The 27,257-nt window shown below is 31.4% G+C and overlaps 1 protein-coding gene and 1 long non-coding RNA gene across 5 annotated transcripts in view; both read right to left on the bottom strand.

Moving 5' to 3' along the window:
- The window catches only part of LOC143249959 (uncharacterized), a 114,616-nt gene that overhangs the window by 70,535 nt on the left and 16,824 nt on the right, over nucleotides 1-27,257 (bottom strand). The gene's annotated exons all lie outside the window — the stretch shown is intronic.
- LOC143249897 (uncharacterized) lies at nucleotides 1,962-22,235 on the bottom strand. Of its 4 annotated transcripts, none has more exons than XM_076500494.1 (5): nucleotides 21,805-22,235; nucleotides 14,516-14,657; nucleotides 12,026-12,252; nucleotides 6,538-6,747; nucleotides 1,962-3,239 (listed from the first exon to the last, which is right to left on the bottom strand). In XM_076500494.1, the coding sequence occupies exons 1-4, from the start codon at nucleotides 21,862-21,864 to the stop codon at nucleotides 6,541-6,543; spliced, it is 636 nt and encodes a 211-aa protein (XP_076356609.1). In that variant the 5' UTR covers nucleotides 21,865-22,235; the 3' UTR covers nucleotides 1,962-3,239; nucleotides 6,538-6,540. The 4 variants fall into 4 exon arrangements, with proteins under 4 accessions (XP_076356609.1, XP_076356632.1, XP_076356627.1 ...); XM_076500517.1 differs by lacking the exon at nucleotides 21,805-22,235 and adding an exon at nucleotides 21,352-21,798; XM_076500512.1 differs by lacking the exon at nucleotides 21,805-22,235 and adding an exon at nucleotides 21,101-21,345.

Raw genomic sequence — 27,257 nt, 5'->3', positions numbered from 1 at the left:
CGTGCCTTGGGTTTTTTGAGATCCTGAGAAAGTAAAACCTAAATTGCCTTTGTGGTACACTGTCTATACGTTTTAACATCAATTTCGCTGGTATCATATGTTTAGAAGATAAAATTGAGGAGATACGAAAACTGAAACCAGCAACGACCCACATCTTTGTCACTTTTCGCTGTCTGCAGTCAAAAGTGGGAAGGTGGTTGCTCACAAGTAGAGTGGGGGTAAGCAGTAAAACTATCCTTGTACGAGTAGTTTGTTCTCCATCAATATGTTCACGTACTACTTTTCTAAACCTGTATTTTTCTTATAGCAAAGCCACATCGGGCTATCTGCTCAGCCCACCGAGGGGAATCGAACCGCTGATTTTAGCATTGTAATCCGGAGACATACCGCTGTACTAGCGGAGGGCATGCTAAACCTAACCCTTACTCTCGCATGTTATTTATTTACCAGGAATAAACTAATGTTTTACTTATTTCAATAATACGTATCATTCCATTAGTATAGCTCCCATCCTCCGTCCTACTACTTGGATCTTCAATGTTATGAAAAAAGAAACCAGAGAAGGCTCTTCTATGAGGAATGTGATACAAACACATTAGTCCACCCATATAATGTATAAAATTGTCCAAATAATGAAGTTTATTTCTTTTCTAATATTTTCAAAATAGTATTTTACTATATATTATAAATCTGTCATTATTTCTAAATTTAAGGAAGAACATTTATATTTATAATCAAATAATATTCATCAAAACCAATAAAAATCAATTTATGAACGAATGTATTTGTATTTGATATTAAAAATTGTATGTTGCTACAAACTATCTAAGAAGCTGTAAGTATGTAGTACTCTGTACGACATACGTTGGTACATTATTATTTGGAGAAATAAGTCCATATGTTTCAAATAATTTCTTCTGTCATATATATTATTACTAATTACCTTAACAGTGTGCTTCAATATATGATTTGGATAAATTATCAATCTGTAGAACTGCAGGATAAATGCTTCTAATATAATTACTTATTACTAGATTACTAATGGCAATTAAATCGTAAATATATATACAAATTAAGGAAAATAATTCTGGATTTATTATTATTAAAACTGAATTTGCATGAAGAATTTACACCTATAACATAAAATTATAAAAAACGATCATATGCTTGCCTTGAATAATATACTCAGTAAACAATTATCAATTAACTTAATAAAAACGTAATTAAGACAAAACTTCTAAAACTTTAGTGATTATTCTGTTTAAAAAGTTCAGTCCATATTTGAGAAAAACACTTCAAGATGTAACTTTAAAAATAATAAATGTTATTCAAATATTTTACAACTGTTTAACTTCCATTGGGAATCCAGCAATATTTTTAATGTTCTGAAAATAATGTTTACATGTCCAGCTACTCAACTTTGCAGTGTTGAATCTCCTTCATGAAGTAAATGAATGACATACCTATTTCGTCTCCAACTGTTCCAAAAACAATGGACCTCCCAAAGAAAGACTTAACATCTATTATCAGATGACAAAAATGCCATTCTCGTATCCCTAAATATGTGTGTGTGTCTATATGAGATACATCTGATACAATTCTTTTTTAAACTTCAATCAAGAAAACATTCCCACATCCACATGTACAAATTGACATTTCCTTAGTCTTCCAAATTGTCATAAAATAATTTACAAATACTCGTGAAAAGAAATTAATTTTTGCTCCCTTTTTTACCCTCGTAAGTAATTTAGTTTTTATCAGTTTATATAAGTATCTGATTTCACTTATTCCTTAATGTACATGAGTCAATTTTCTTCATAGATTGAACTGTAATTGTTGAAAATAATTCTGTATCACTTCATAACTAAATATCTGATATCTGTGAAAGTCCCATCACACTAGTCTTTCAATGTTCATGCTTTAAACGAAAGTTAAGAAACAACTTCACACAGAGTCACAAGTAATAAGTAGCACTTACTTAATATTTAATTACACGTTAAAAATAAATGATAAAACCATATAGCTTGTATTGTGAAGTTATTTAAGTAACTTTTAAGCATCAGAACTTACTCATACTAACAAAATATTTCACAGATGATGTTTTAGTCTACCCAGAAACATGCAGGTCATCACTGAAATATGAAAAATGAAATAAATGCCTGGAACTGATTATATTTCAAATAGAATTTGGAAGAAAATAATGTACAACAAATAATTTAGCATGATATCACTACCACCATTTAAGAACAATGTTTATTTTTCTGCTGTTTCAGGCACGATTTATCTTTTCTGTTTGCAGGCACACAAACACAGAACGATCATTGTAATTAACATGGCTTATAGGTATCAAATTATGGTCATTATGTCTGAAATGTTGTATCAATAAATCATTCTGGGTATCACATGTTTTGCACACAATCAAATACAACTTTTCTGAAACATTACAAAAACAATTATTGTTTTCAAACAGTCATGATATTATAATGTATCATTCATCCTTTACCATAAATGTTATGGTTAATATTTCACAATGTATTGTACTTGTCAACTATAATAATACAACCTAAAAAAAACCATCACTCATAAGAACCTACACAGAATATGTTTTATTCGGTGGTATCATTACAAATGTCAGTCAATGGAAATATTTCTCCTGCTTATAACAATTCTGATGGAAAATTATTTTAAAAAAATATTGGCATAATTTTTTTTGTATATCATTAACAGAAGAAAATACGAAACAAAATTATGATAAACACGAGACACAACATCAAAAAATACACTTATGTTAATGACATGTATTTTGCAAATACTACAAACACCTTCATCTGAGCTGAGACTACACATTCAAACTAGATTACAAAAAAGCTGCTCACATTTTAGCAAAAACTACTTAAAAAAATGTTTAGCAAAACAAAACAAAAATACAAATGAAATCTCATTTGAACTTATTTTATTCAGCTTAAACACTATTCTAAGTTGCTTTGTTTTACAGAAAACAAAGTGGAACACACACAAAACTTAAAAGATAACTATTTCTCCTCAAAGCCACAAAAAGTCCATTTTCTTTCAAGACTAGCTCCAACTCCTGAGAGTTCTTGCTTAAACAAGAGGAAACTTCGTCAGAAGCATCTCAACATCTCTGAGCTGCAACAATACCTCCAGCTGTTTCAAATACGACCAGATGTAGTCAACACTTGCTCCAAATGGATGCACATGAAGGAAGGTGCTAATAAGCCCTGCAACATAAATAATTTAACAGAAGTTTTGTACATAATTTCATAATTATCAATAAAAAAAGTTCAATAAAATTTGAGGCAAACATATTAGAAATTCATTTCTTACTTTTTAGGATTCAAATTAAAGGTTAAACATGACTATTCTTGCATTCCTATACACAAGTTAGAATCATTTACAAAATTAAACTGGATACTGGAATACTAATGCATTTAAATACACAAATTATAAACATATAAATTCAACAAAAAGTTCTGAATGAATGAACTTTTATTAGTATAATTCTCAGATATAGATCATATAGAACACCTATATTAATCATAGTTTGAAAAAAAATGTGCAAACATGACTTTACTCTGTAAAATAAAACTTAATTATACTTACAAATGTCTTCAAGTGTGATATTTCTATTAAATTGTTAAGACACCAGAAATTTACTGAATTATATAGACATATCTCACTTAAAACGTTTGAAACTGGATATTTTATGAATACAAGTGACTCATCTACAATGACACAGTCCTGCTAATTTAGTAAACTTCACAAAAGTTGTTTTTTTTTAATAATGGATCTTTCATAATTAAGCTATGCAGATTTTGAAAATAATGTTCATTTTTTTCTATCACATAACGATTCTTTTTACAAATTAGGAAGAAAATAAAAACTCTTACTTAAATCAAATTATTAATTCATTTACCACAATGAATATTTTTAAATATTATGTTTGGGTTCTAGAATCATTGATAAGACTCTCACATTGCAAATGGTCTACAGAAATGTGTAGTCAGTGTTTGTCAACATTTTAAGCATAACATAATGTAACATGATTTCAATGAAAATTATTCATTGATGTTAAAATACATGTGATGTTTTGTGAGAAGTCTGTATGTGATGAAGAAAAACAGATATTTTTAGATTCAGCATACAGGAATAACTGTAAAACATAAAAAGTCAAGACTATAAAACCATCACAGTTCTGTGTAATTTATCTAACTAAAAATTAAAACACTTAATAGCTTATATTGCAGGCGCGGCATGGCCAAGTGTGTTAAGGCGTTGACTCGTAATCCGAGGGTTACTGGTTCAAATCCTGGTCGCACCAAACATGCTCGTCCTTTCAGCCGTGCAGGCGTTATAAGTGACGGTCAATCCCATTATTTGTTGGTAAAAGAGTAACCCAAAAGTTGTTGGTGGGTGGTGATGACTAGCTGCCTTCCCTCTAGTCTTACACTGCTGAATTAGGGACAACTAGCGCAGATAGCCCTTGAGTAGCTTTGCACAAAATTCAAAACAAAACAAAAAAAGCTTAGATTGTCATTTTATAAGAGTCTCAAATTGTAGATGATTTAGTGTGCTCTTCCATTAAATATCATATTTTTGTGACCATGTCAGCATTTAACTGGAATTCATAATCTTTCTAAACATTATATTCTAAAAAAAAAACAAATATGATTTATGGTTAATGTTTTTCTGGTTATTTCAGACCTCAAACAATAAATATTAACTGGACTTCATACCCATGATTTTTGTGTCATCACAAAAGCTACATTACATCAAACTTACTGACCCAGATCCTGATGAGATAGGACTGAAATAATGCAACTAGAAACTGAGACGTTATAACCTTATTCACACTTTGGCAACAAGCTGGTTATAACCACTCCTTATTCTGTCAATCCACAATTGTACATCTATAAAATCTTATAAGCCAATGTACCCAACCACTAGTTCTTACATTTAAAACAATTTTTTCAACATCTTAAAATGTATGGCTAAAGATTCTGACTACACCACCAGCTTTGGTGTTGTTATTTTCTCTACAAGTTTTTCCTGACAGAAACAATATTCACTACATCAAACAACAACAACAATGCAACATCTTCAGCCTCCTCAAATATCACCTAAATTACAGTTGTATTTTAATTGAAAAAATAACAGTAACCATGGGGGTTCCTTCTCCATCCACAAGAGACAGTTATTCATGCAGTAATTGAAAGTAAACTTATTATGTATATATTATGTTGACCAAATTTACAGATAATACCATTATAACATCAATAAATTGCCATATGAAAGTTGAAAGTTCAACCTCTAACAAAGATGAAATCCAGTAATCATTTTCACAGATAAAGTAAGATCATGCCATCCCTTTGTTGATATGGTAACATAGCAAAATACCAATTCAATTTATTGATATCTACGTATCAAAACACAGTCTACAAGGATAATACATCTAAGCTACAAATCTAGTCACATTCAGTCAGATCATATCTTCTCTAATTAGTTGTCTCCAGATAAAATAAATTTCTTAACAATATTGACTTAAGTGTCTACGAAACTAAATGAATTTACATAAAAAAGAAAACTTTGTTGTTTGAAAACAATTTTAGTTATTTAATTATACTCAAATTTCTGTTAGAAGTATAACAACCCTATTTTATATTAAAATTTACTTTTACCTTTTACCATATACAAGGTTGGTTACAAAGGTTAAACAAAAAATGACAATTAAGTAATGATTTGTTTGTTTGTTTTTTTTTGAATTTCATGCAAAGCAACACAAGGGCTATGTGTGGTAGCTGTCCCTAAGTTAGAAATGTAAAACTAGAGAGAAGGCAGCCAGTCATCACCACCTCTTGGGCTACTCTTTCACCAACAAATAGTGGGATTGACTGTCAATATATTACTCCCACGGATGAAAAGGAGAGCATGTTTGGTGTGACAGGGATTAAGAGTCAAATGCCCTAACCACCTGTCCATGCCGGGCCATTAAGTAATGAAAATAAACTGTATGTCGCAAATTACTTATCAGTAAAACACAATGTATATGAATGTCTACAAACAGAAATATCAAAATAACCTGTTCAATAAAGCCTGGGCTAAATTAATCATATACACACATATTACACTGTACTAAATTTATATACTTATCTAACAGCTGTCCTTACTATTTGTTCCACTACTTAGTTCTTTTTACTTATTAATTTTTTCTTTAAATAAATAACACGATGCATAATACCCTTAAAGAGAAGATGAGCTTCTAATAAAACTATTTTTAAAGTTGAAGAATTTTGAAAAGTTTTTATAATCTAAAACTAGTGATTATTTTTACTTTATTATAACAATGTTATTTGTGTTTGAAAAACCTGACAGTTAGCATTTTATCAAATTAAAGGATATTACAGTTCAACAAAACATAATCCACTTAACATCTGCTTACTCAGAAAGCTAAACAGAGTACATAATACATGTAAAGGTTTTACGCATTTTATCATCTTGTTTCATACAAAAATATCTCACCAATCAGGCGAGCATCTTTCTCTGTGATCTCCAAAGATAGAGCAGAAGAAGAGATCTCTTCCAGCAAGGATTCTTCATTCTCTGATTCCCCATCAGTTTTTCATGATCAGTATGAGTGATGTTAGCTACTTCTTCCTGTCCTAGATCACTTTCTTGCTTTTCAGTATCATCTGATTTTTTAACTTTTACTTTTTTGATCAGTTTCTGAAGCTATAAATAAAAGACAATGGATTAGAAATGTGTTTATAAACTACCATAATCCAAAATAATAACAATTCAGAACTATCACAGTACTTGTGCTATATTAGTTTCCATGAAAGGATAAATAGGTTTAACACTAGCAAGTTTCAGTATCTTAAGCTAATTAAAAAAACCTGCATTTTGTTTAGTTTTCAACAAAGTTATTCACTTATTCAATACAAAATATATATGTTTATTTAGTAATGAAAATCTCCAATTTCCAGTTATGTGCACATCCAGTCTTCACACAAATTCTGAAATCATCAACTGCTTCTCATGAATCCCTTCTAGAGTGGCAATCCACTAGGCTTCTTTTATTTCTCTGACAGTTTTAATTTTGAAATTGGTTTTGCTGCTAATAAGAATCACAACATTACAAGAATGACTAGAATGGTTAAAATGTTGGGCAATGGGAAGGTTGATTTCAGTGTTAATATAAGATTTATGGGTATGGAAACTTTCCACAAGAGTCATCTGGGGTCTGTCCTATACACTGGTTATTGCATTTTTTTATACTGCACGAGAGACTGGTTCTGTGCTAGAAATTTTCAAGTGTTTTTGGTCATATATATCAGAAAAAGAATGAGTAGTTTTACAAAATTGTTTGTCAAACAATAGGCTTTATTACACGAATGACAACTACTCTTTACTAAGACGTAATACATTTTTGTGAACGTGGATATCTTTAAGACTTTCACTCATTTGGATGCAGTCAATGGGAAATTCATGAACACGGTAATTCTTTGTTTAGTGTCTGTGTGTTTGTGTTTGGTGGCAGCTTTTATAGGGGAGATATCATGGTCTGTCAGCAGATTTTCTGTACAAGTCAATGTGTAAAATTTCATCATTTAAAAAAACAGTGATATTGAGAAAGTTAACTTGGATAAGGGAGCAATCAATGGTAAACTTGATTGTCTCGTGAGAGGTTTTATTGCCATAAGAAATACTCATCAACTCTTTCAACATGGGCTTGATCAATTTCACAAAAATATGAATATTTTCAGTGAAGTGCTAATAACAAACTAAAAAAAATTGTTTGTAAAGTATTTTTTTTTACTAACCTATGTGCAAAGTGATATGTATGTGAAGATTAAAAATATTTTTCTTCATCTCAAAAACCTCTAAATTTCATTTGTGTAATTACTAATACTTCCTAAATGTGTTTCAAATATATGTTTTCAATAAAACTTCATATTTTATGTTATTTTCTCAACCATAACTCTATACAAGGATGGTCAATGTGACTGACCTCATAACCATCAAAATAAAAAGTCAAACCTAAATTATCTGTTTTCTTTTTAGAATAACTTCAAGCTGCACCATAAAAATACACTCATTTATCCTGAGTAGCTGTAAACTCACAACAGTATTCATCTATTTGCACTTAAATGTTATTGTTTTATTGCCCTTAACTGTGTCTAGTTACTATTCATGTCATTATAAGCTGTAAATCATTTCAAGAATATGTAGCTCATGTTATTCTTTCAAAGTACTTTATCCATGTATGTCTCATTTGTATGTTTTCATTATATTATTATTTACCTAATCTAACTTTAACTAACCTAAAGAGATCCTATTTTTACATAATAATTACTTTTATAATAATAAATAAAGAATAAACACAAAAAACAAGAAATAAAGTACTCAGTTAGGTCTTTTCTTTTTGGTATTAATTATCATTGACAGTTAACTTTTTTATATAAATGGTAGTAATGCACTAAATACTTTTTATTTAATTAAATAATGCACCAAAGAATGATAGAATAATAATGTGCAGAAAGTTGGAAATATACTTTAACGATCACAATTTCTCTGGCTTTGACAAATCCCGATGAGACATATGGGTGTGGCAAGATGTATATCATTTTCTATTTAATTGCTCTGCAACTATACACAATTGAAAACTATAAAAATTGTGGTTAGTCTGAACAATGCCTATTATATAATAACTAATTTATGTTAAATTTTGCAGTTATTGGAGAAGCAATGAATAAAATAAAGAAGAGGGGATATCCAAAGAAAATATGTCACAATTCTCACACTTAGGAAAATTTAGGATCTTTTAAAATATTGCCTCATAAAATTAAGAACTTAAAACATAAATATTACTAAAATATGGATTATTGACAGCTATTTTATGTTATAATAATTGTCATAACTGAAAAAAAATAGTAGTTTAAGTTTTAAATACAAGTCACTGAAACTTCATGACATGTAGTAAAAGATGCCAATGGTTATTGGGTAGCAATTCCGAACCAGCTATCTGAATGAAAAATACATCAACTATGTAACATTTCCATTTATGAGGTTTTACAAGGCTTTTTTATGGCCCATACATATACTGACATAGTTGGAGCCATTTTGGCAACTGTTTCAATTTTAGTTTAATGCGAAATTTAAACTTAGATGCATTTAGAAATGATAGTTTATCTTCAGTTTGGTTACATAACTGTGTGTGAATCTTAAGCTGTGTAGTTCAACAGTTGTGAACTGGCTCTTGTTGCGTTACTGCATGAATTTACTGGAACCTTTAAAAAAGTTGTACTCGTTGTTTTGATTGAGAATGATTACATCTTGTTGTGTACCAAACATTCTAGGATTTGGTGAAGCTGTAAATACACACTTAAACTATAGTTTGAGTTAGTTAGATAGACAGCTAGGTCTAGATTGCATTATTGTGAACTTAGCCATAAAGTGTGTATTGCTGAAACTTTTTAAAGTAAAATTATCACACACTGTATTTTGGTAATTTTTGGTGATTAACTACATAATGAAGATTTCTGTATATGCTTGTCTTATTTGATTAAATTATTTTGAAATAAATGGATTGCATGCTGTTTGTTAATTGTTGAAGTTTATCTTCAACAAGTCACAGACATCTACTGCAAAGAATCCAGCCCACCAACACTGGTGAGCCAACTAGGATTATCATGTGGTAAACAGTGGAAAATACAGCGTGAATGATAGCTGAAGGTGGAATACATACACGAATGTAGTGGCAACAAAAATATGGCAGATAATTCACAAACAAACAAGATGATTATTTACAGCTCTGCAAGCAACAACTGTGATAACCAACAATGAAATGAACTTTTGTTTAATATATTATTTTAAAACAAGTGAACTGTGTGCTGTTTGTTCATTGCTGAAATTTATTACCAACAAGTCACAGACACATACTATATAGAATCAAGTTCATCCATTCATATGGAAACCGATATCATTTTAGTACTGCAAAACTTGCGGGTGGAGTTCATTATCAAATGCAAAGCTGGATACAGATATGACATAGGTGACAAGGTCAATTACCTTCTGAGATTCTGATGGTTCAAAAAGGTTGAGAATAGATTTCAGGATGTAAAGTCAATCGTCCTGTGAAATACACTGCTGACCAAAATTTTAAGGCAAATGAACATAAAGAAAAAATATGCATTTTGCATTGTCAGACTCAACCATTTATTTGAGTAGAACTTTGAAAGATGAAAATAAGAAAAGGGAAAATAAAAACGTTTTAGCATTTTATAGGGAAAATGTGAACACTATTAAATTAGCCTGAATACTAGCTGGTCAAATGTTTTAGACAATACTGAAACGAAGCATTAATAACATGTAACGAAATTTAGTCATTTGTGTTCAAGCATTAGCATTGTCAACATCTCCCACTGACATCTCCTGTGTTATACTGGGTAAAAACATGGCAAAGCCTAAAAAGTTGACAGAGTTTCAACGTGGCAGAATTGTCGAGCTGCAAAAGCAAGGTCTCTCTCAATGTGTCATCACTGATGAGAGTGGACATAGTAAAACTGCTGTTGCAAATTTCTTAAAGACCCTGAGGGATCTGGAATGAGAATTTCATGTGGTCGCCCCAAGACAATTTTGCTGGCATTTAGCAAGAGGATCCAAATGGTTGTTTGGTAACACACCAGCTGATCGTCGAACCAGATTAAGGCCTATAAGGACACAGAATGCAGCTCAAAAACAATAAAATGGCATTGATGAGACAAAGGGTTTAAAAACATCTTCAAAGGCCATGCCTCCTTACACATCATGAAACAGCTCAGTTGAACTTTGCTGAAAAGCACCAAACATGGGATGTAGAGAAGTGGAAAAAGATTTTGTTCTCTGATGAGAAAATATTTAACCTGGATGGTCCAGAGGGCTTACAACGTTACTGGCACGATATGGATATCCCACCAAAGACATTTTATATATGACACATCATGATCTGGGGTGCTTTCTCTTTCCATAGAACAATGGAGCTTCAGGTTATACAAGGGCGTCAAACAGCAGCTGGCTACATTGGCATCTTCGAGAGAACATCTTTCTTCAGTAAAGGCTCTTGCTTGTGTGGAAATGATTGGATCTTTCAGCAGGATAATGCTCCAAACCACAATGCCTGCAGGACAAAGGACGTTTTCATGACGAATAATGTGATTCTTCTGGACCATCCACATGTTACCTCAAACTAAACCCCACTGAAAATGTTTGGGGGTGGATGGCAAGGTAAGTCTACAGAAATGGACATCAATTCCAAACAGTGGACGATCTTGGTGAAGCTATCTTCACCACTTGGAATAACATTCCCGCTAGCCTTCTACAAATGCTGATACAGACCATGCAACTCACTACTGAGACCTCTTGTTGGGCATCTCCTAACCTGTTTAGGACTTCTTTTTGGTATGGTCTTAAACTTTTGACCAGTTAGTATTTAGACTAATTTCATCATGTTCACATTTTCCCTATTAAATGCTAAAAGGTTTTTTTATTTTCATCTTCCCATTTCATATTTTCATCTTTCAAAGCTCTACTCAAATAAATGGTTGAGTCTAACAACAGAAAATGCATATTTTTTCTTTATGTTCATTGGCCTTAAGATTTTGGCCAGCAGTGTATTAATGTAAAGAGAAGGAACATCCATTGTTCACAGAAGGCTGTTAATGCAGCAAATGTCAACTGGTATAAGTTCCTCTGTGATATTAAGAAAATGAGCCATGTTCTTTATGAACAAAGAGAGAGTATAGAGAATACCTTTTATGTTGCAATCCACAAAAGAAGGAAGTTTCCCAGTAGCCATGTTTGTATTAAACACTGTGGGTTAGCCACAATCATAAAGATAAAATCTACCTAGATACGCTTGTCTGTATATCAAGTACTAAAAAGAGTCTTTGTTAATTTTCTAATTTTGGAAGAGTTCTTTAAGTTTATTAATGAATATTTTAGCAAACAGAGTTACAGTTTCTCCACAAACCTTCAAAATCTCTTCCTCATCTCTCTTCTTCTGTTGTGCAGCTGCTAAAAGTTTTTGCTGCATCCCTTGCATAGCCTGCTGGATCATCTTTAGTTGCTTCTCCCTGGAGTCCTGATCTTGTCGTCCATCTGCTTTTAAAACTTCAACTTCATTCTTATAAGCATCTAGCTGACAGCAAAAAGAATCGTTTTCTTCTTTTAAGTTGTTTACCAACTGGTTAGTTACGTCTGTAAAGAAAAAGGATTTTATAAGTGTATAGCCAACTACAAAAATTCTACTTTATTAGTGAATACCATCTTGCTTTGAACAATATATATCACACCTGAAAAAATATTTACAGCACTTAAAATAAATATTTAAAAATGACCTTGTTCCCTTACAGTTACTGCTTTCAAGATGTAACATGCTACTTGCATCAGTTTCAATAAATCTCTTAAGTTAAAAGCAGGCCAAGTTACTACATGTATGATTAAAGTTATGCTAGGATTGATCAAGTTTCAACGATCTCTACTTTAACCCTATTGTTACAGATCATGGATCAAAAGCCATGTCCTCATGTTTGTTGGCTTTTATTCAAAAGTTTATTTAACTAATATTTAATGAATTTATGTCATGAGGTTTGTATCAAACTGTAGACTGTAATACAAGTTTTCATATTACACATTAGTTAATTTTTCAACTAAAAAGTAATATTTAAAAAAAATTAACTTAAACATCAATTTTTGTGTGTCACGTGGTATATTGAAAGCAGCACTGGTTGAAATTAGATGTTTCTGATGTCAGAATACAAAGTCTATAGTTTTGTATGAAATAAGAATGCAAAATATTCATATTTAAAAGATAGAATATAAAGTATAATATCTTTATAATGCTTATCTTTTCCGTAGGATGAGATATCACTATTGCACTGAATTCAACACAGCGACCCTCCCTTGCTCATCTCCTTTCATTTTTGGAAATAGTCCTTAATATACACTTAATGCTATAAAAGATATGTGAATTATCAATCAAATGCTCAGAATGTCCCAAAAGTGGTTTTCCCAGCCATTTACAAATATAACGGCACTGTTTGTTTCTTCCGACACAAACCTTCAGTTGTGTCTTTTAGCCAGTTTAATTTTTGTTTAATCCATATACAGCTCAATTACTAAATTAGATAAATTATGATGGAGTTCTATGGTATCAATGTAGTAATTTATTATTTTTTGGTTATTCAAATGTATATATAAAGATTAAAAAATTATTGCATTTCACATCCTCCACACATGAAATTTGTTAAGGCTTAGCGATCTAATATAAAGGTCATAACTAAAAGAGATAATTGTTTGCTTTACTTCTTTATTGGCTGTTCCATGTTTTAAAAAAATAAGTTTAAAATCTTATTTGTAAATATTAATAATGTATACAGATACATAATATAACTGAAATGTGACTGTATTTTACAAAATACTAGTCCACTAAAATACAGCAAAACTAGGTTACTTTTATAGGTCAGTTTTATATTCTTGGATACAATAACATGATGAGCATGTGCACTGCATCATTGAAATTTTTATCAGGTTAGCCAGCAGTGGCTGCAAGGTCAATATAATAAAAATAATAAATATATTATGTTATCACATTTAAGCGATTTAGATCAAACACTTGTGTTTAAGTTATAATTTATAATCATTCCAGACAGATAAAAGCATAATTTATGTTCTATTCCTAATTTTTTCATTATAATTACAAGATCGGTCAAATCTATCAAACATGTTCAGAGATTCCAATCTGATAGTGAAAATAACAGATAAAATAGAAAGTTTCTTCTTGAAAAGCATTTGATAATTATCTGGATGTTACAAAGATTTTGCATGTGAAATTTGAACATTTTCTCATACATAAAAGTATTTTTAATCTTAAAATGAAAACTACCCTGCATGTTGCCTATTCAATATTCTGAATAAAAAAAATTACGAGAAAATCTTAAATTATTTTACTACTTAATTGAAAAACCTGATATTTTGTATATGAAAGCCTTATAACCAGCAAGGTTTTGCAAATGTACACATATATTATCAAAAATCATATCTCATGGATACCTTTGTGGTTTCAAGCTGGGTGGATTCCACCCTCCCCATAATAAAATGGTTAATATACACACAGTGAACATTAAGATGTCCTCAGTGTAAATTAAATCAAACTATTTTGTTTGATGTTCTAATGTCTTGAGTGATTTAGGAAACTTGGTGAACAAGCTATGGGTTCATTACTAGCTTGTTCGTAACTAAAATGCAACAATATGAATTATTATTCAATCCAAATAAAACAGCTTTAAATAAGTTATTTACATACATACAAAGCAACTTTAATGAATCTTACACTGTGGCTCACAGCTCTTATCATTTAATATTCAATTTCAGTTTATATCATTTTTTCTCAAACTATTTGTATGCGAGTTAAGATTTTTAATTAACTAAAGATTTTACAAGTGTTAAAATGTGGGCTTACCATACGATATATGGAAACTTTCTCCTTGCTGAACTCGAGTCTTTTTAACAGCTGGCTGATCACCAGCTTCTTCATCACTCACGTCCATTTCATCCTCTTTCCGTTCATTCAGGACTTCTTCAAGCTGAGCATTTTTAATTTCCTGTATTAAAAATAAAACTCATCATATTACAGTCATTTAGGTAATATATAACTTGTTCTTTTATCATGCAACATATGTAAAAGCAAAACATCTTGCTTTTTTTCTCTTCCAAAAAGCTATGTGTAAAAAAACATTTTTATTAGTTTCATCAACAATCTCGGAAGCAATCAATCTATATTCATACCTTTCCACAATATAACAATGTTATGTATACAACATTACTTATCTACACTTTTTAATTTCTAATTCTACTGCTCTAGGAAGCATAAATCATTAAGTTCTTCTTGGAAAGGTGTTACATAACTAATTTTACTAATGTTGCAAAGATGGTATAGAATATTTTCCTGCATATTTTTTTCAACAAAGGCTACAGCAACAACATAACACCTATTTTGCTTCTGCATACCTTTTTTTCTCTGCAGTATGATTAAAACATCAGTCTCTTTTCAATAAGAATACAATTTACATGATTTGATTACCTAAATTATTTTAATTAGTACTAAACAAAAAATCTTTCCCTGAAAACCTAAAAAATTTAAAATCTCAAACCAGTAGCTGCTGCCACAACTGTATATACCCATCATAATGTAACCAAACTCACCACTAAACAGCAGTAAAGGTTAAAGTATACTTTATGTCCTACAACAGTTTGTGTACATATTTGTCATTATTATCACAGAAGTACAGTAAAAATACTTGGTATATCTATTTTAAATTCAGCATACTTGTATTATAAATATGCTTTGTTATGAAGGATTTTTTAATCTACTAAAGTATTTTACTGCAAATTAATATATTAGGGTTCAGTAAGAACAGTATTCACTACCACTTATTATTGGTCTTGACACAAATCAACAGAGCATTAAGCATATTTTACTTTCTTTGGGAAACATGCACAACCCTTCAGTAAACCTTTCTGTTCAACGCTTAATATCATAAACCTTGAGAATGTAATCAAAGTATGATATATATTTAAAAACATGTTTAAAACCCTTTAATGATGTATGTTAAAACACAACTAACACATAATCAACTAAAATATAATAGTAAGACTAAAATACAATTTAAACTGTACCTCTAACTATACCATATTTATGTGAAAAACAACCATAAGCAGAGATTCCAACTATTTCAAATGACTGAGGGTAATGATTGTAGACAGAGCCCGTACAGATATCGTACAACCACTGGGTACAGTTTTGAGTCATCCATGTCTGTGGATCTATTTGTGACTAAACTGTAAACACTGTTAGTAAGTATGCTTCAAATCATTTTGTCATCTTCACAACCCAACATTTGTACAATGGCTGTAGTTTTGATTCTAGCACAGCCAAATGTTTTGCCAGATCAGTCTGGGGAACATTTTTCTGAATAGATGTCCTGCATGATCGGCTACAGCTATGGGTAAATTATGAGCAGTGACGAATTGCATGAACATCACTTCTGCATTTATCGTTTCATATTCTGAATTCTTACTCATAATTGTCGTTATCTGCCTCATTTGTGTCTTCGCTTAAGCCTTTTGTATGTTTGGAACAATCGTTTATCCTGCCATGCACCACAGAAAATCGATGTGACAAACTATACAAAACGTATGACTGTCACTGACTTTTGATACAATGACCGGATATTTTGCACTCTACTCTTTCCTAAACTTTTTGATTCACAATTTTAGTCCTTTTAGATATGCCAGAAACAAGACAATCAGGTGAACGAGGCCACTTTTTTTCCCATCTTGTGAACGATTGCATTTGTGTTTCTATGCTGCTTAGAAAACAAGAAATACCCATCTACACGAGCACTGATTGGCTGACAAGGACTGATGACTATGGATTCCCCCACATACCCAGTATGAAAAAGCACTGCACTCAAATTATTGGTAGACGTTGGAGATACAAATATTTTTTATTATTTCAAGCACAAACATGATTATCGCAAGTAACCATTTGGACTATGTCTTTTATTTTATTTATTATCAAAATTTATTTGTATCTCACTAGAAATTTTCTTTTCACCACTTTCAAGCCCTGGAGGTACAATTTATCACTTTATTGTATAGGCCTATATAATATATAATTATTTGGGAAATGCAACAAGTCGTAATATTTGGCTGTATGAGCGTATAGTCGTAATGTATACACCAAAATCGTAATGATTACACTCAAATTGTAATGTTTGGCATATATGCATAAGGGTTATAGTCAAGCAAGCAGCCAACAATACTACAGCCAGTATCATATTATTCATGACAACAACTGTGTGCCAACTTCAAGGTAACCATTGTTTGATAAGTGTGTAAAATGATCTCTTTCCAATGACTATACACATGGATATATAACATCCAAATGTAGGCTATAAAGCTTAAATACGTCTGTTCAATGTATGGCAGCTGCCAAGGGTTAAAAAAATTTATTACTTGTTTCAATTCTATTCATTCAGAGAACTTTGAAGTAAATGAGTCAAAAGCTTTTATAAGCATCTTTTTGTCAAGGCATACCTCTACTTGACTACCATTGTATTACTGAAGATATAGAGAGCCAAAGTAGAACATTTTTATATTTCATTGATCATGTGACAGTACATCTGAAGTGTAAGTAGTTTTTAAAGGTTTCTTTTGAAATAAAGGTAAAAACTTAGATTAGACATAAAATCCCAATCATAACATATATTCACTTGTTAATTTCATTCAACTACATTGATATACAAGATGCCAAATTTTCAATGCAACACTGACTTCCACAGAAAAGGATTTAAAGGGATACCTTTCATGAAAAGGTTAATACTACATAGTTAAAAAAAGACAGAAACTACATTAATTATACCAGAAGTATAATACTTTTTTGAAAAAAAAAGTAGATGTATTTTTTCCATTTATGTGTATCATTAATTTAAAATTACCAATAAATCATTGGAAATACATCTTAAAAGTAATTACTACGATTATAGTTAACCACATGACACAGAAATATAACATTTACTACTTATAATTACAATTGATTCTCAACTCTGAAACCTTCCTTTTAAATACAGAAGTTTTATCTTATTCATTTTTTATGCAAACACGTGTAGGCTTTGACGTTCACAAGTCTCTGCTCACAATGTACACTTATTCTCCTGAAATTATTATGGGATATGCATTACATGTTTCTTTCCAGTGGCTGTAATGTAACATTCACCACCTCTTCAAGTGTTTGAAAACCTTTACAATTTAAGTACGTTAGCCTCAAACTAGATCTGTACATATTAACCTTAAAAATGCTACAACTAAATTCTCAGAAATTAAGTAAAACTATACAGGTGAAATTTCTTTCATACAATGTTACAATCCTTTGATTTTTAAATTATTTATACCTTGAATGTCATTTGTAACATAGCTTTTCCAAAGCAACATATACTTTCTGATCCAAAACAATGAAACAAGCTTACAGAGTGATCGACTGAAATATCTTCAAAAATCACCCTGTTTTTGCAACTGAATATTCCTCACATTTTTTTCTCATACCTGTTTCTCTCTAACTACCTATGCAGTAGACTTTTCATTAGTGATTCATGAAAACACTATACTACTTTGGGAAACACACACACACAAGTTGTGAAGAAAAAATATTTGTATTTAATATGTACTTAATTTTATCTAAACACATACCATAACATGAACTAAGTTACAGAAAGACTTTTATATGAATGTATCTAGAAAATGCTATACTTCACCATGAAACAAAAAAAGCATAATTCATGTTAACTGTAATATGTATTTATTACATTTTTTGTCAAATCAGATCATTTAAGGGATGCTTAAGTCATGCTATAAGTTTCTTTTTAAATACATACTTGAAAAATGGTAAAATGACAGCATATTTTTTCCCACAAATACAAGTAAAAAAAAAAAAAAAGAGGCAATTTTGGGTTATAAAAACCTTGATTTGTATGAACCAGTATGCAAAAACAAACTTTTGTAACATTTAATGCCATTCTTCTAAATACGTTCACCAAAATGTAAAATAATTGAGCAAATGAGGAATTGTCCATATTTTGAAATCCACCATTTTTTCAAGTAGAGTCTAAGTTGAATTCACTAATCATTTATACTATGCAGCAATTTGTGACTTATTAATGTGACAGTCTTTAAAAATCTATACATCTTTTTATCGAATTATCGCTTTACTGAGTTTAGTAAAAAAGTCAAAGTCATTGAGGCTACATACAGATTTTATTCACTTTTTAATCTTTGTGTTTAAAATTTAATCTGCAATACAATCAATTTGTCTACAAAGAATTTAAACACTAAATAAGGTGACAGTATCTTATAGAACAGGCTAGATGAATTACAAGTCCTTTAACTAATTAAACAATTTCTATATTTTTTAATTAAAAAGCTAAGGAATATTTTGTTACATTGTTACAAAAAACTATCTCAAGTGTTGATTTTTTGACCAGTCAAAACATTACTACTCTTGTTCCAGCTACAGTGAAAAACTGGTTAACCTATTAAGTACCCTAATAAGAGAAGCTGTCAGAAGGTGCCATTACATTCACTGATGACTACAACAAAGTTAAATTAAAATAAAATTAGAATATAAACAGTTAAGATGATTGTGTGTAAAAATAAAAATAATACTATTCTTCTATTTAGCTTCTATATTTCTAATATACTGTATTAATTACAAACATCGGGCTTTACAACAAAGCCAGAATTCCTGAATCCAAACAGTGTTACTTAAAATAGTATTTATTTTAGTCTAGAATACAAGTCTTAAAATAATATTTAATGACCATAAGTTACAATGAATTACTGACAATAATGAATCACTCATTGTTTTTTCTTGTGTCATCAGAACACAAATCCCTGCTTTGATTTCCAGTAGAAACTCATTTATTATATAATGTCTTACTTTCCCTTCTGTGTCAGAGCATATACTTACCTCATAAAAGTTCATTGAACTAAATGTTAATAGTGCTACCTGATTTCCAAAGAAACTGTTTGATGTCATCATTAGTTTGGCTTGAGTGTGATTTGACTGTACCAATGGAGAACCCAGTAGGTACAGTCTAAACTTCTGATGTCTCCCAGAAATCTAGGTTTCATATACTTATATTTAGCTACAATTTAAATTGCCATGACAATATTAGTATGTTCATTGTTCTTTTATTAAGTGAATAATAAGGATTTTAGCTTTAGGTGATAGATATACAAAGGTGTGTATGTATAACATCTGAGTATACTAAGTTGCAAAGTTAAAACTGGAAAGAGATTTGCTAACGTGATCCTCTGTAGGTTAAAAAAAATCCATATATAATAAAAAGCTATGAAAATCTAAATATTACATTCTCATAGTACTTATTTTTTTACATATATAAAGTTTATTATTGTTATTCCTGGAGATTTTTCCATAAAAATTAATAAACATATTTCTTTCTGGGAAACATCAGATGCTGGATGGTCATTCAGAAAGAAAGACTTGAAGAAATTGAGATGAACCAAGGCATAGAGCTGCAACAGTTTAATAAGTTAAAACAAAGACCCCATTCACCTTAGATGTTGTTTTTGACAGTTTAATAAAGATATATTTGTAAACAAACTAACAGATACACAGACACACAAGATACTGGGACCTTACTCTATGCCTTATACATATTCCAACAAAGACAGAACAAACTGGAGTTGAGAATACACTTTAAGTAAGAATGCTGAAGTACAATGTTTGTTATTTCACTTACTGCTTATGCATTTGTTAATGTTTTAAATGTTTTATGAAAAATTCAGGGTAACAAACTTCCACCAATCCCTTATTTGTATGTTAGTTGTAGATTACTTTAGCAGGTTCATTTCAAGAAATATTGTAAACAATCAATAAGCTTGGAAAATTAATGTCACTTATGTTACTTAATGTCCATTTTGCTATTAATCAGCAAATGGTTCATTTATTCAAAGCAAATTATCTCCAAATCTTATTTCCTTGTAAGGTTAAAAATGCAACTTTGTTTTTGCACAACCTGAGGCTTCACTGTTTTTCTTATCAAAATGGCCAGATAAAACAGAACAGTGTTTCTGTTAAAAGTGTGATAAACTAATCATTAACTAACAGTTCTTGAACATTTAACTAAATCTCAATGATTTTCAAAATCAGTTTTAAAGGATTTAAGTTTTAAAATATATTAAGTTTTCTTATTTTTATTAATCTATTAATGCATATTTATCTGAAAAAGTACATTATTTGCTTCTTTCTAATTAAAAAAATATTAATATGTTATTGTATAATACTTTATTATAGAACCTGTGTATTCAAAATGTAATTTTCTGCATGATATATGTTTTGGCTCTGAAAGAGAAATGAAAATTTAGCCTTGAGAGAAATGTATATAAGACTGATATCAATGGAAAGAACAAATGATTTTACTCTCAACACCAGCCATTCTGTATCTCTATCAACCAGGCAACTTACCTAAGCTTGTTTATACCACAGGTTAATATTCTTCCTCTGTGCCTTGGTGAAATGGTCACAGACTTTTTGGTGATTGGCTGTCGTGAATACCTTCTCTATCTGATTGACTTTGAAGATAGGGAGATAATTAAAGGATGACTGGTAAACTCAAACTTCACAGGAAAAAGCTATGCATCATAGCTTGACTTGACAATCACTCTCATTCAGTTTGTTAATTATACCACAGAGTATTTAAGAAAGTTACTTCTTACCGTTACTTGCTGAAGTGATGATTAAGTCAGAAACCCAATCGAAGAACATTACTGGACGATACTGTTTCAATCAGGACACTTTTCTGTATCATGACGATATATTCCTAACCTGGAAGCAACTTTATTGACTCTAATAACATATTCATTGCTAAGTATTCTCCTGTTTTATCCACCTTGATAAAATAAACCTACCTCCAAATATCTGTACCTCATGTTATGTGTGTTTAACACACTTGTTCATGAGAAACATAACCTCCATTGTAACTCAAAATATAAAAAAATTAATATCAAAACATCTTTTGTATATCATGATGATATAATAACCATTACATATTACATTCCAGCAGACATACTTCTAGTATTGACATGATATTTCTAACTGATATAGATGAGTTATTCTAATAAACATGTTCTGCGATCATATTAACAATACTTTCTACTGGACTTGCATACCTTTCTGACAAACATTTTATGGTCAGATTCCTCTCTAACTATTTTTGTAAAAATACACATAACTTGAAATTTTCACCAGCCACTCTGATGACATACTTCAGGATCTAGTGTGATAAGAAGTGATATCATCTAAAGTGATAAGAATAATGTTGTACTTCAAATTTATCCTCATAAGTTTAAATGTACACACATTTATTAACATGTATGTAGGAAGGCTTTGGCAATCTCCAAGTGTAGAACACAATTTTGTGTATTCCTAACAAAGTAATATCTATGGAGTAATTTTAACATTTGTTTTATGTTTATGTACCATTTCTTTCAAGAAGTATATCTTTTTTATTCAGTCTTCTGAATTACTTAAAGTTTAAAATTAATATATAAATTTAAATATAGATTTCATCTCGTTGTGTATAAATCTTGTCATTTTCAGCACTTTGGATTAACATTATATTTACTGCCGTTTAACTATTTAAATGTGTTTGATTGGTTTGGTTTGTTTTGTATTTCGCGGGAAACCACATCAGGGCTATCTGCGCCAGCCTTCCCCAATTTATCAGTGTAAGAGTAGAGGTAAGGTAGCTAGTCTTCACCATTTCTTGGGCTACTCTTTTACCAACGAATAGTGGGATTGACCGTTTCATAATAACATCCCCACAGCTGAAAGGGCGAGCATGTTTGGTGCGATCGGGATTCGAACTCGCGACCCTCAAATTACAAGTCACACTAAACACACTTAGCTATGTTGGGCCCAGCATCCTAAGAATGTCTACAGTTATGCCTCCTTTAATTCCACATTAAGGAATTGTGATGCAGCCAATTTAATAGGCTTATGTAAAGCATGTTTTATTGTTTGTTTTGAAATTCGTACAAAATTACTCGATGGCTATCTGCGCTAGCCGTACCTAATTTAACAGTGCAAGACTAGAGGAAAGGCAGCTAGTCATCACCAGCCACCGCCAACTCTTGGGCTACTCTTTTTACCAACAAATAGTGAGATTGATCATCAGATTATAGTACACCCATGTCTGAAATGGCGAGCATGCTTGGTGTGACGAGGATTCTAGCCCACGACCCTAAGATTACGAGTCGAGTGCCTTAACCACCTGGCCATGCCGGGCTATGTTTTGTTGTTGTGACTTTAATTATTGTTAAATTATTTTTGTCAAAGAAAAATTCTGTCAAGAAATTTACAAAAACTACGGAAGACAAGTTTTCGTCAGCGTCTGTGTCTATGTTCGCAACTATTATATATATTTTCATATATAATTATCATTTTTCTTCCAATAATTTATAGACTTAATCTTTAAAAGATAAACTATTATATGGGATATCTGAGAGTTATTTTCCACATAAACAGAGCTTTTCCCAAGGGATTTTCAACCATACAATTATATTTTTACTTCATTTTTTTACTTTATTTTATCATCAAATACATGATTACTCATTGCACCTAATTTCTTCGGGCCCAGTAACAAATAATTCGTAAAGTGAAGAATATTCTTGTAAATACATTCATTTATCACATGAACTTATTTATATACGTGAATTTTTAACTGCTCAAATATTTTTATAGGTATACAATTTATGATTAATTGCACACTAAGAAAATCCCTTCATATAAAGCTTTAAGGAAATTTCATGTGACATTTAATGCTAGTTGTATTTGTGTTTTTGGTGTTACACGTGTTTCCTCTATTCTCATATATATCCAAATGAACGTATGGTTATTTTAAAGAGAAATTTGAAGTTTAGCAATTGTCATAGGAAACTATCAAGAGCACATTTGGATATCTTCGAGAGGTTATCTTAAGCATTATAACCCTGCTATTAATAAGAAATATCAGGTGTACAACATATCTTCTCTGGCACAAGTACCAATAACGTGTCATTTTGTATGTTTTATTTTACACCACTATAATATTAACGTGACGTAGACAAAGAAATTTGTGTTTCTTTTTTTATATGTGATTCAAATACATTGTTCAGGGGTATTTTGAAGACAGCGTTCCACTAAATGTGTAGACAAACGTAGAAAGCAGATAACTCCAGATGAACTATAGAGACGGAATACATACACTGATTGTGCTAGTAAGACAGATACCATAAACAAAAGCAATGGTCAATAGTATTATAGTATTCGGAAAAATGGAGAAGAAGAGGGCGTAATAAAGATAGGATAGACATACATGCTGGCAGACGGACAAACAGAAAGACTAACAAAGTAGGTGAGCAAAATACTCCAAACAGTTAACTAATAAAATACAAACGTTAGAAATTACTAAATAAATTATTTGATAATACAGTAAGTCCTGTCTAAGACGGAAATATCAAAAGTTTGCAGCATTATCTTGAGATTTCCCTTATAAAAAGCACTCTACATGGTAGAACCTGCATGAAGCAAACGGAAACAATCTTTCATCTACCTCATCTATCAACAAGTAGGACTTGAACCTGAGTAAGGCGGAAAAAATATTATTTAATTAATAATTTCTTTTAATATTACTAAATTCTTTTTTTAATTAATAGTTTTTTTTTAATATTAATAGATTCTCGGAAATTTCGTTAGAGTAAGTAGTGGTTAAATATTTTCTGTTCTTTTTTTTTGCCGTCATTGTTACAAAAGTCGCTATTCAAAAGAACGATTGACTGTACTTTCGGTCGCATTTGCTATAGAAACCATGGGTAATAAGCTTGTTTGTTTGTTTTGGAATTTCGCACAAAGCTACTCGAGGGCTATCTGTGCTAGCCGTCCCTAATTTAGTAGTGTAAGACTAGAGGGAAGGTAGCTAGTCATCACCACCCACCGCCAACTCTTGGGCTACTCTTTTACCAACGAATAATGGGATTGACCATCACATTATACACCCCCACGGCTGGGAGGGTGAGCATGTTTAGCGCGACGCGGGCACGAACCCGCGACCCTCGGATTACGAGTCGCACGCCTTATGCGCTTCGCCATGCCAGGCCGAGTAATAAGCAAAAGAGAAAAGTTGCGCTGTCTCAAAAATTTAAGAAAGAATCAACTTCCTGTCGAATAGAGAGCGAAAAACAAGTGTTAATGACAAGTGCTATGTTCGAGGAATGGAACAAGAAAATATGAGCATTCTACTTTTCCTAGATGATGCAACTTGTCACCGAAAAGTTCAACTTTGAAATGTTCGTTTTGTCTTTCTACCTCCATGTCCAACATCAGTTCTACAGTCACTAGATAATTGAATTATACAGTGTATAAAATTGAAATACAGAAAACTGATTCTTCAGTATAGTATTGCAAACATGGACGACTGTACAAGAATATATGAAATGACCATGAAAATTTACGTGTTAGAAGCAATTTCATTTTTAAGTCATTCAATCAAATGCGTAATAAAGTGCTTTTGAAAATGTGAATTTATTCTTGATAATGGCGGAGACTGTGGAGACTGTTTGTTACGACGATTCTAGTGAAATCCATACTCTTATTAAGAAGATTAATGTAAATTATTCTGTGAACGCGGAAAGTTTTGAGAACGTTGACAAGAGTGTTTTAACAGAAACTGATGAAATTTATTTAAAATATATAATAGAATCGCAAGAGATTCAGAAGATGAAAAGAAAGTGAGGAAATATAAATTCCTACTTCACCACAAGTGTTAAGTTTCATTAACGCTATCAGATTGTATGCAAAAATAGAGGGGTAGAATTAACTTCATGAATAGGCCGTAGAACTGGCGTTCTCTTTTAACCGCATGAGAAAGCCCATTAAAAAACAGAAACAGTTAAAATTGCACGCTTTATTCAAATAAATTTGATTGAGATTTCGTGTACTTGTGTATATTTTGAATGTATATTTTTTGTTCATATTCTAATAAATACAGCAGAAACAGTACAACAACTTTATTCACAAACGTCTTACTTCCCTTGAGTCAAAAAAGTATGATGATCAGCTCAAAAAATACATATTATTAACGAAATGTATGTTAACTGTCCAAGCCAGAAAACCTGCTTAAGCCAGAAATTCACCAGGTCCTGTGAGATTCCGTCTTAGACAGGTTTCACTGTACTATGACGAACAACTTGGAAACCGTGAGAAATTAGGAACTCGAAAACAGGCTTACCAATGACGAATGGGCGAATAGGTCTGATATAGTTGGGGCATGTATGTAGATTAGTTTGCTGAACGAACAGGTTTGGTAAAGTTGAGACATCTGGATTAGTTTATAACGGGTCTGATAAAGTTGAGATATGCAGATTAGTTTACTGGTAAACACGAATTAGCACGGAACAGCAGGCTAGCTGACTGAAAACAAAAACGAACGATTAAAAGTGCAGATCAAAGTTTTCAAACACATACACACACACCAGATGTACTTCAAAAGGGTCCCTGAAAGTGTTTCAATTCAAGAATAAATAAAATCTTAATTAAGAATAATAAATATTTTAAATTATTGTTTTTCATGTTCATATTTCAGATTGTGTGGTAGTCTTCAGAGTGCATAATCCTTCTCGTGATTCACGCCATGCGCACGTTTTACTAACGTCACGACTGTACAAAATTGCAACATTAAGTATCCCTTATGCAACTTCATTTTAGTGTCTACTGACAGGCAATAATATACTGTATAGGAACGAGAGTAGCTAAAATAGATGGCACCACTAGGTGGCCATGCAAAAAGCAGAATATAAATACATCGGTAATTCACAAACTTCTATATATATAAGTGTGTGTATGACTGTTTTCAAGATAAAGAGAAAAATAACAAAACAACCTATTTCGATTTACTTGTGTTGAGATTTGAAAGTCACTGACGCTGACTGACATGTATGTCGTTAAACTTCACTGCAAGATGTTATACGTAACAATGACTACTACAAACACTAACTTGATGAGGGCAAATCTCCTGTACTTCAAACGCTGACATTGAAAATGTTAAGTATATTTTAAGATGGTTTTTACTATTGCTTAAATACCCCATTTTTATCCATAAGTCCTATGTATAGCATTATTCAACTACAAAGATTAAAAATACGATATAGCTTGTCCTTTATCTGATCTCAAGGTTTTTCTGTTCGTAAGAACTTTATATAAAAGCCTACAGCAATATGCATGTACGAATATGTTACACGAACTGATGGGCAATAACGATGGTATGAATTCTTGTGAAAATGTAAACGAAAAACAGTAGATCAAAATTCCGCTCAGTTGGGCGCAGATAGTCCTCGTGTAGCTCTGCGCGAAACTGCAACCAAACCGCTCACAAAAAAATAACGTTTAAAACTGAAAGAAGGAAGTGTTTTACCCACACTGTCCGACCTCGCTTTGTGTAACCTACAGAACAGCTGGAGGTCAAAACCATCTGTATAAAAAAAACAAGTTGTGATCTATATAACTCCCCCATTCTCCTCATCTTCAGTCGATTCAAACGGTCTTTTTTTGAACACGATATTCACCGGAATACAACACTAGATTTCTG

The sequence above is a fragment of the Tachypleus tridentatus genome, chromosome 1, assembly GCF_004210375.1.
Source record: "Tachypleus tridentatus isolate NWPU-2018 chromosome 1, ASM421037v1, whole genome shotgun sequence".
In the NCBI taxonomy this organism is placed as follows: Eukaryota; Metazoa; Arthropoda; class Merostomata; order Xiphosura; family Limulidae; genus Tachypleus; species Tachypleus tridentatus.
The sequence above is the reverse complement of the archived record's forward strand: the minus strand, read 5'-3'. Positions and strand labels throughout refer to the sequence as shown.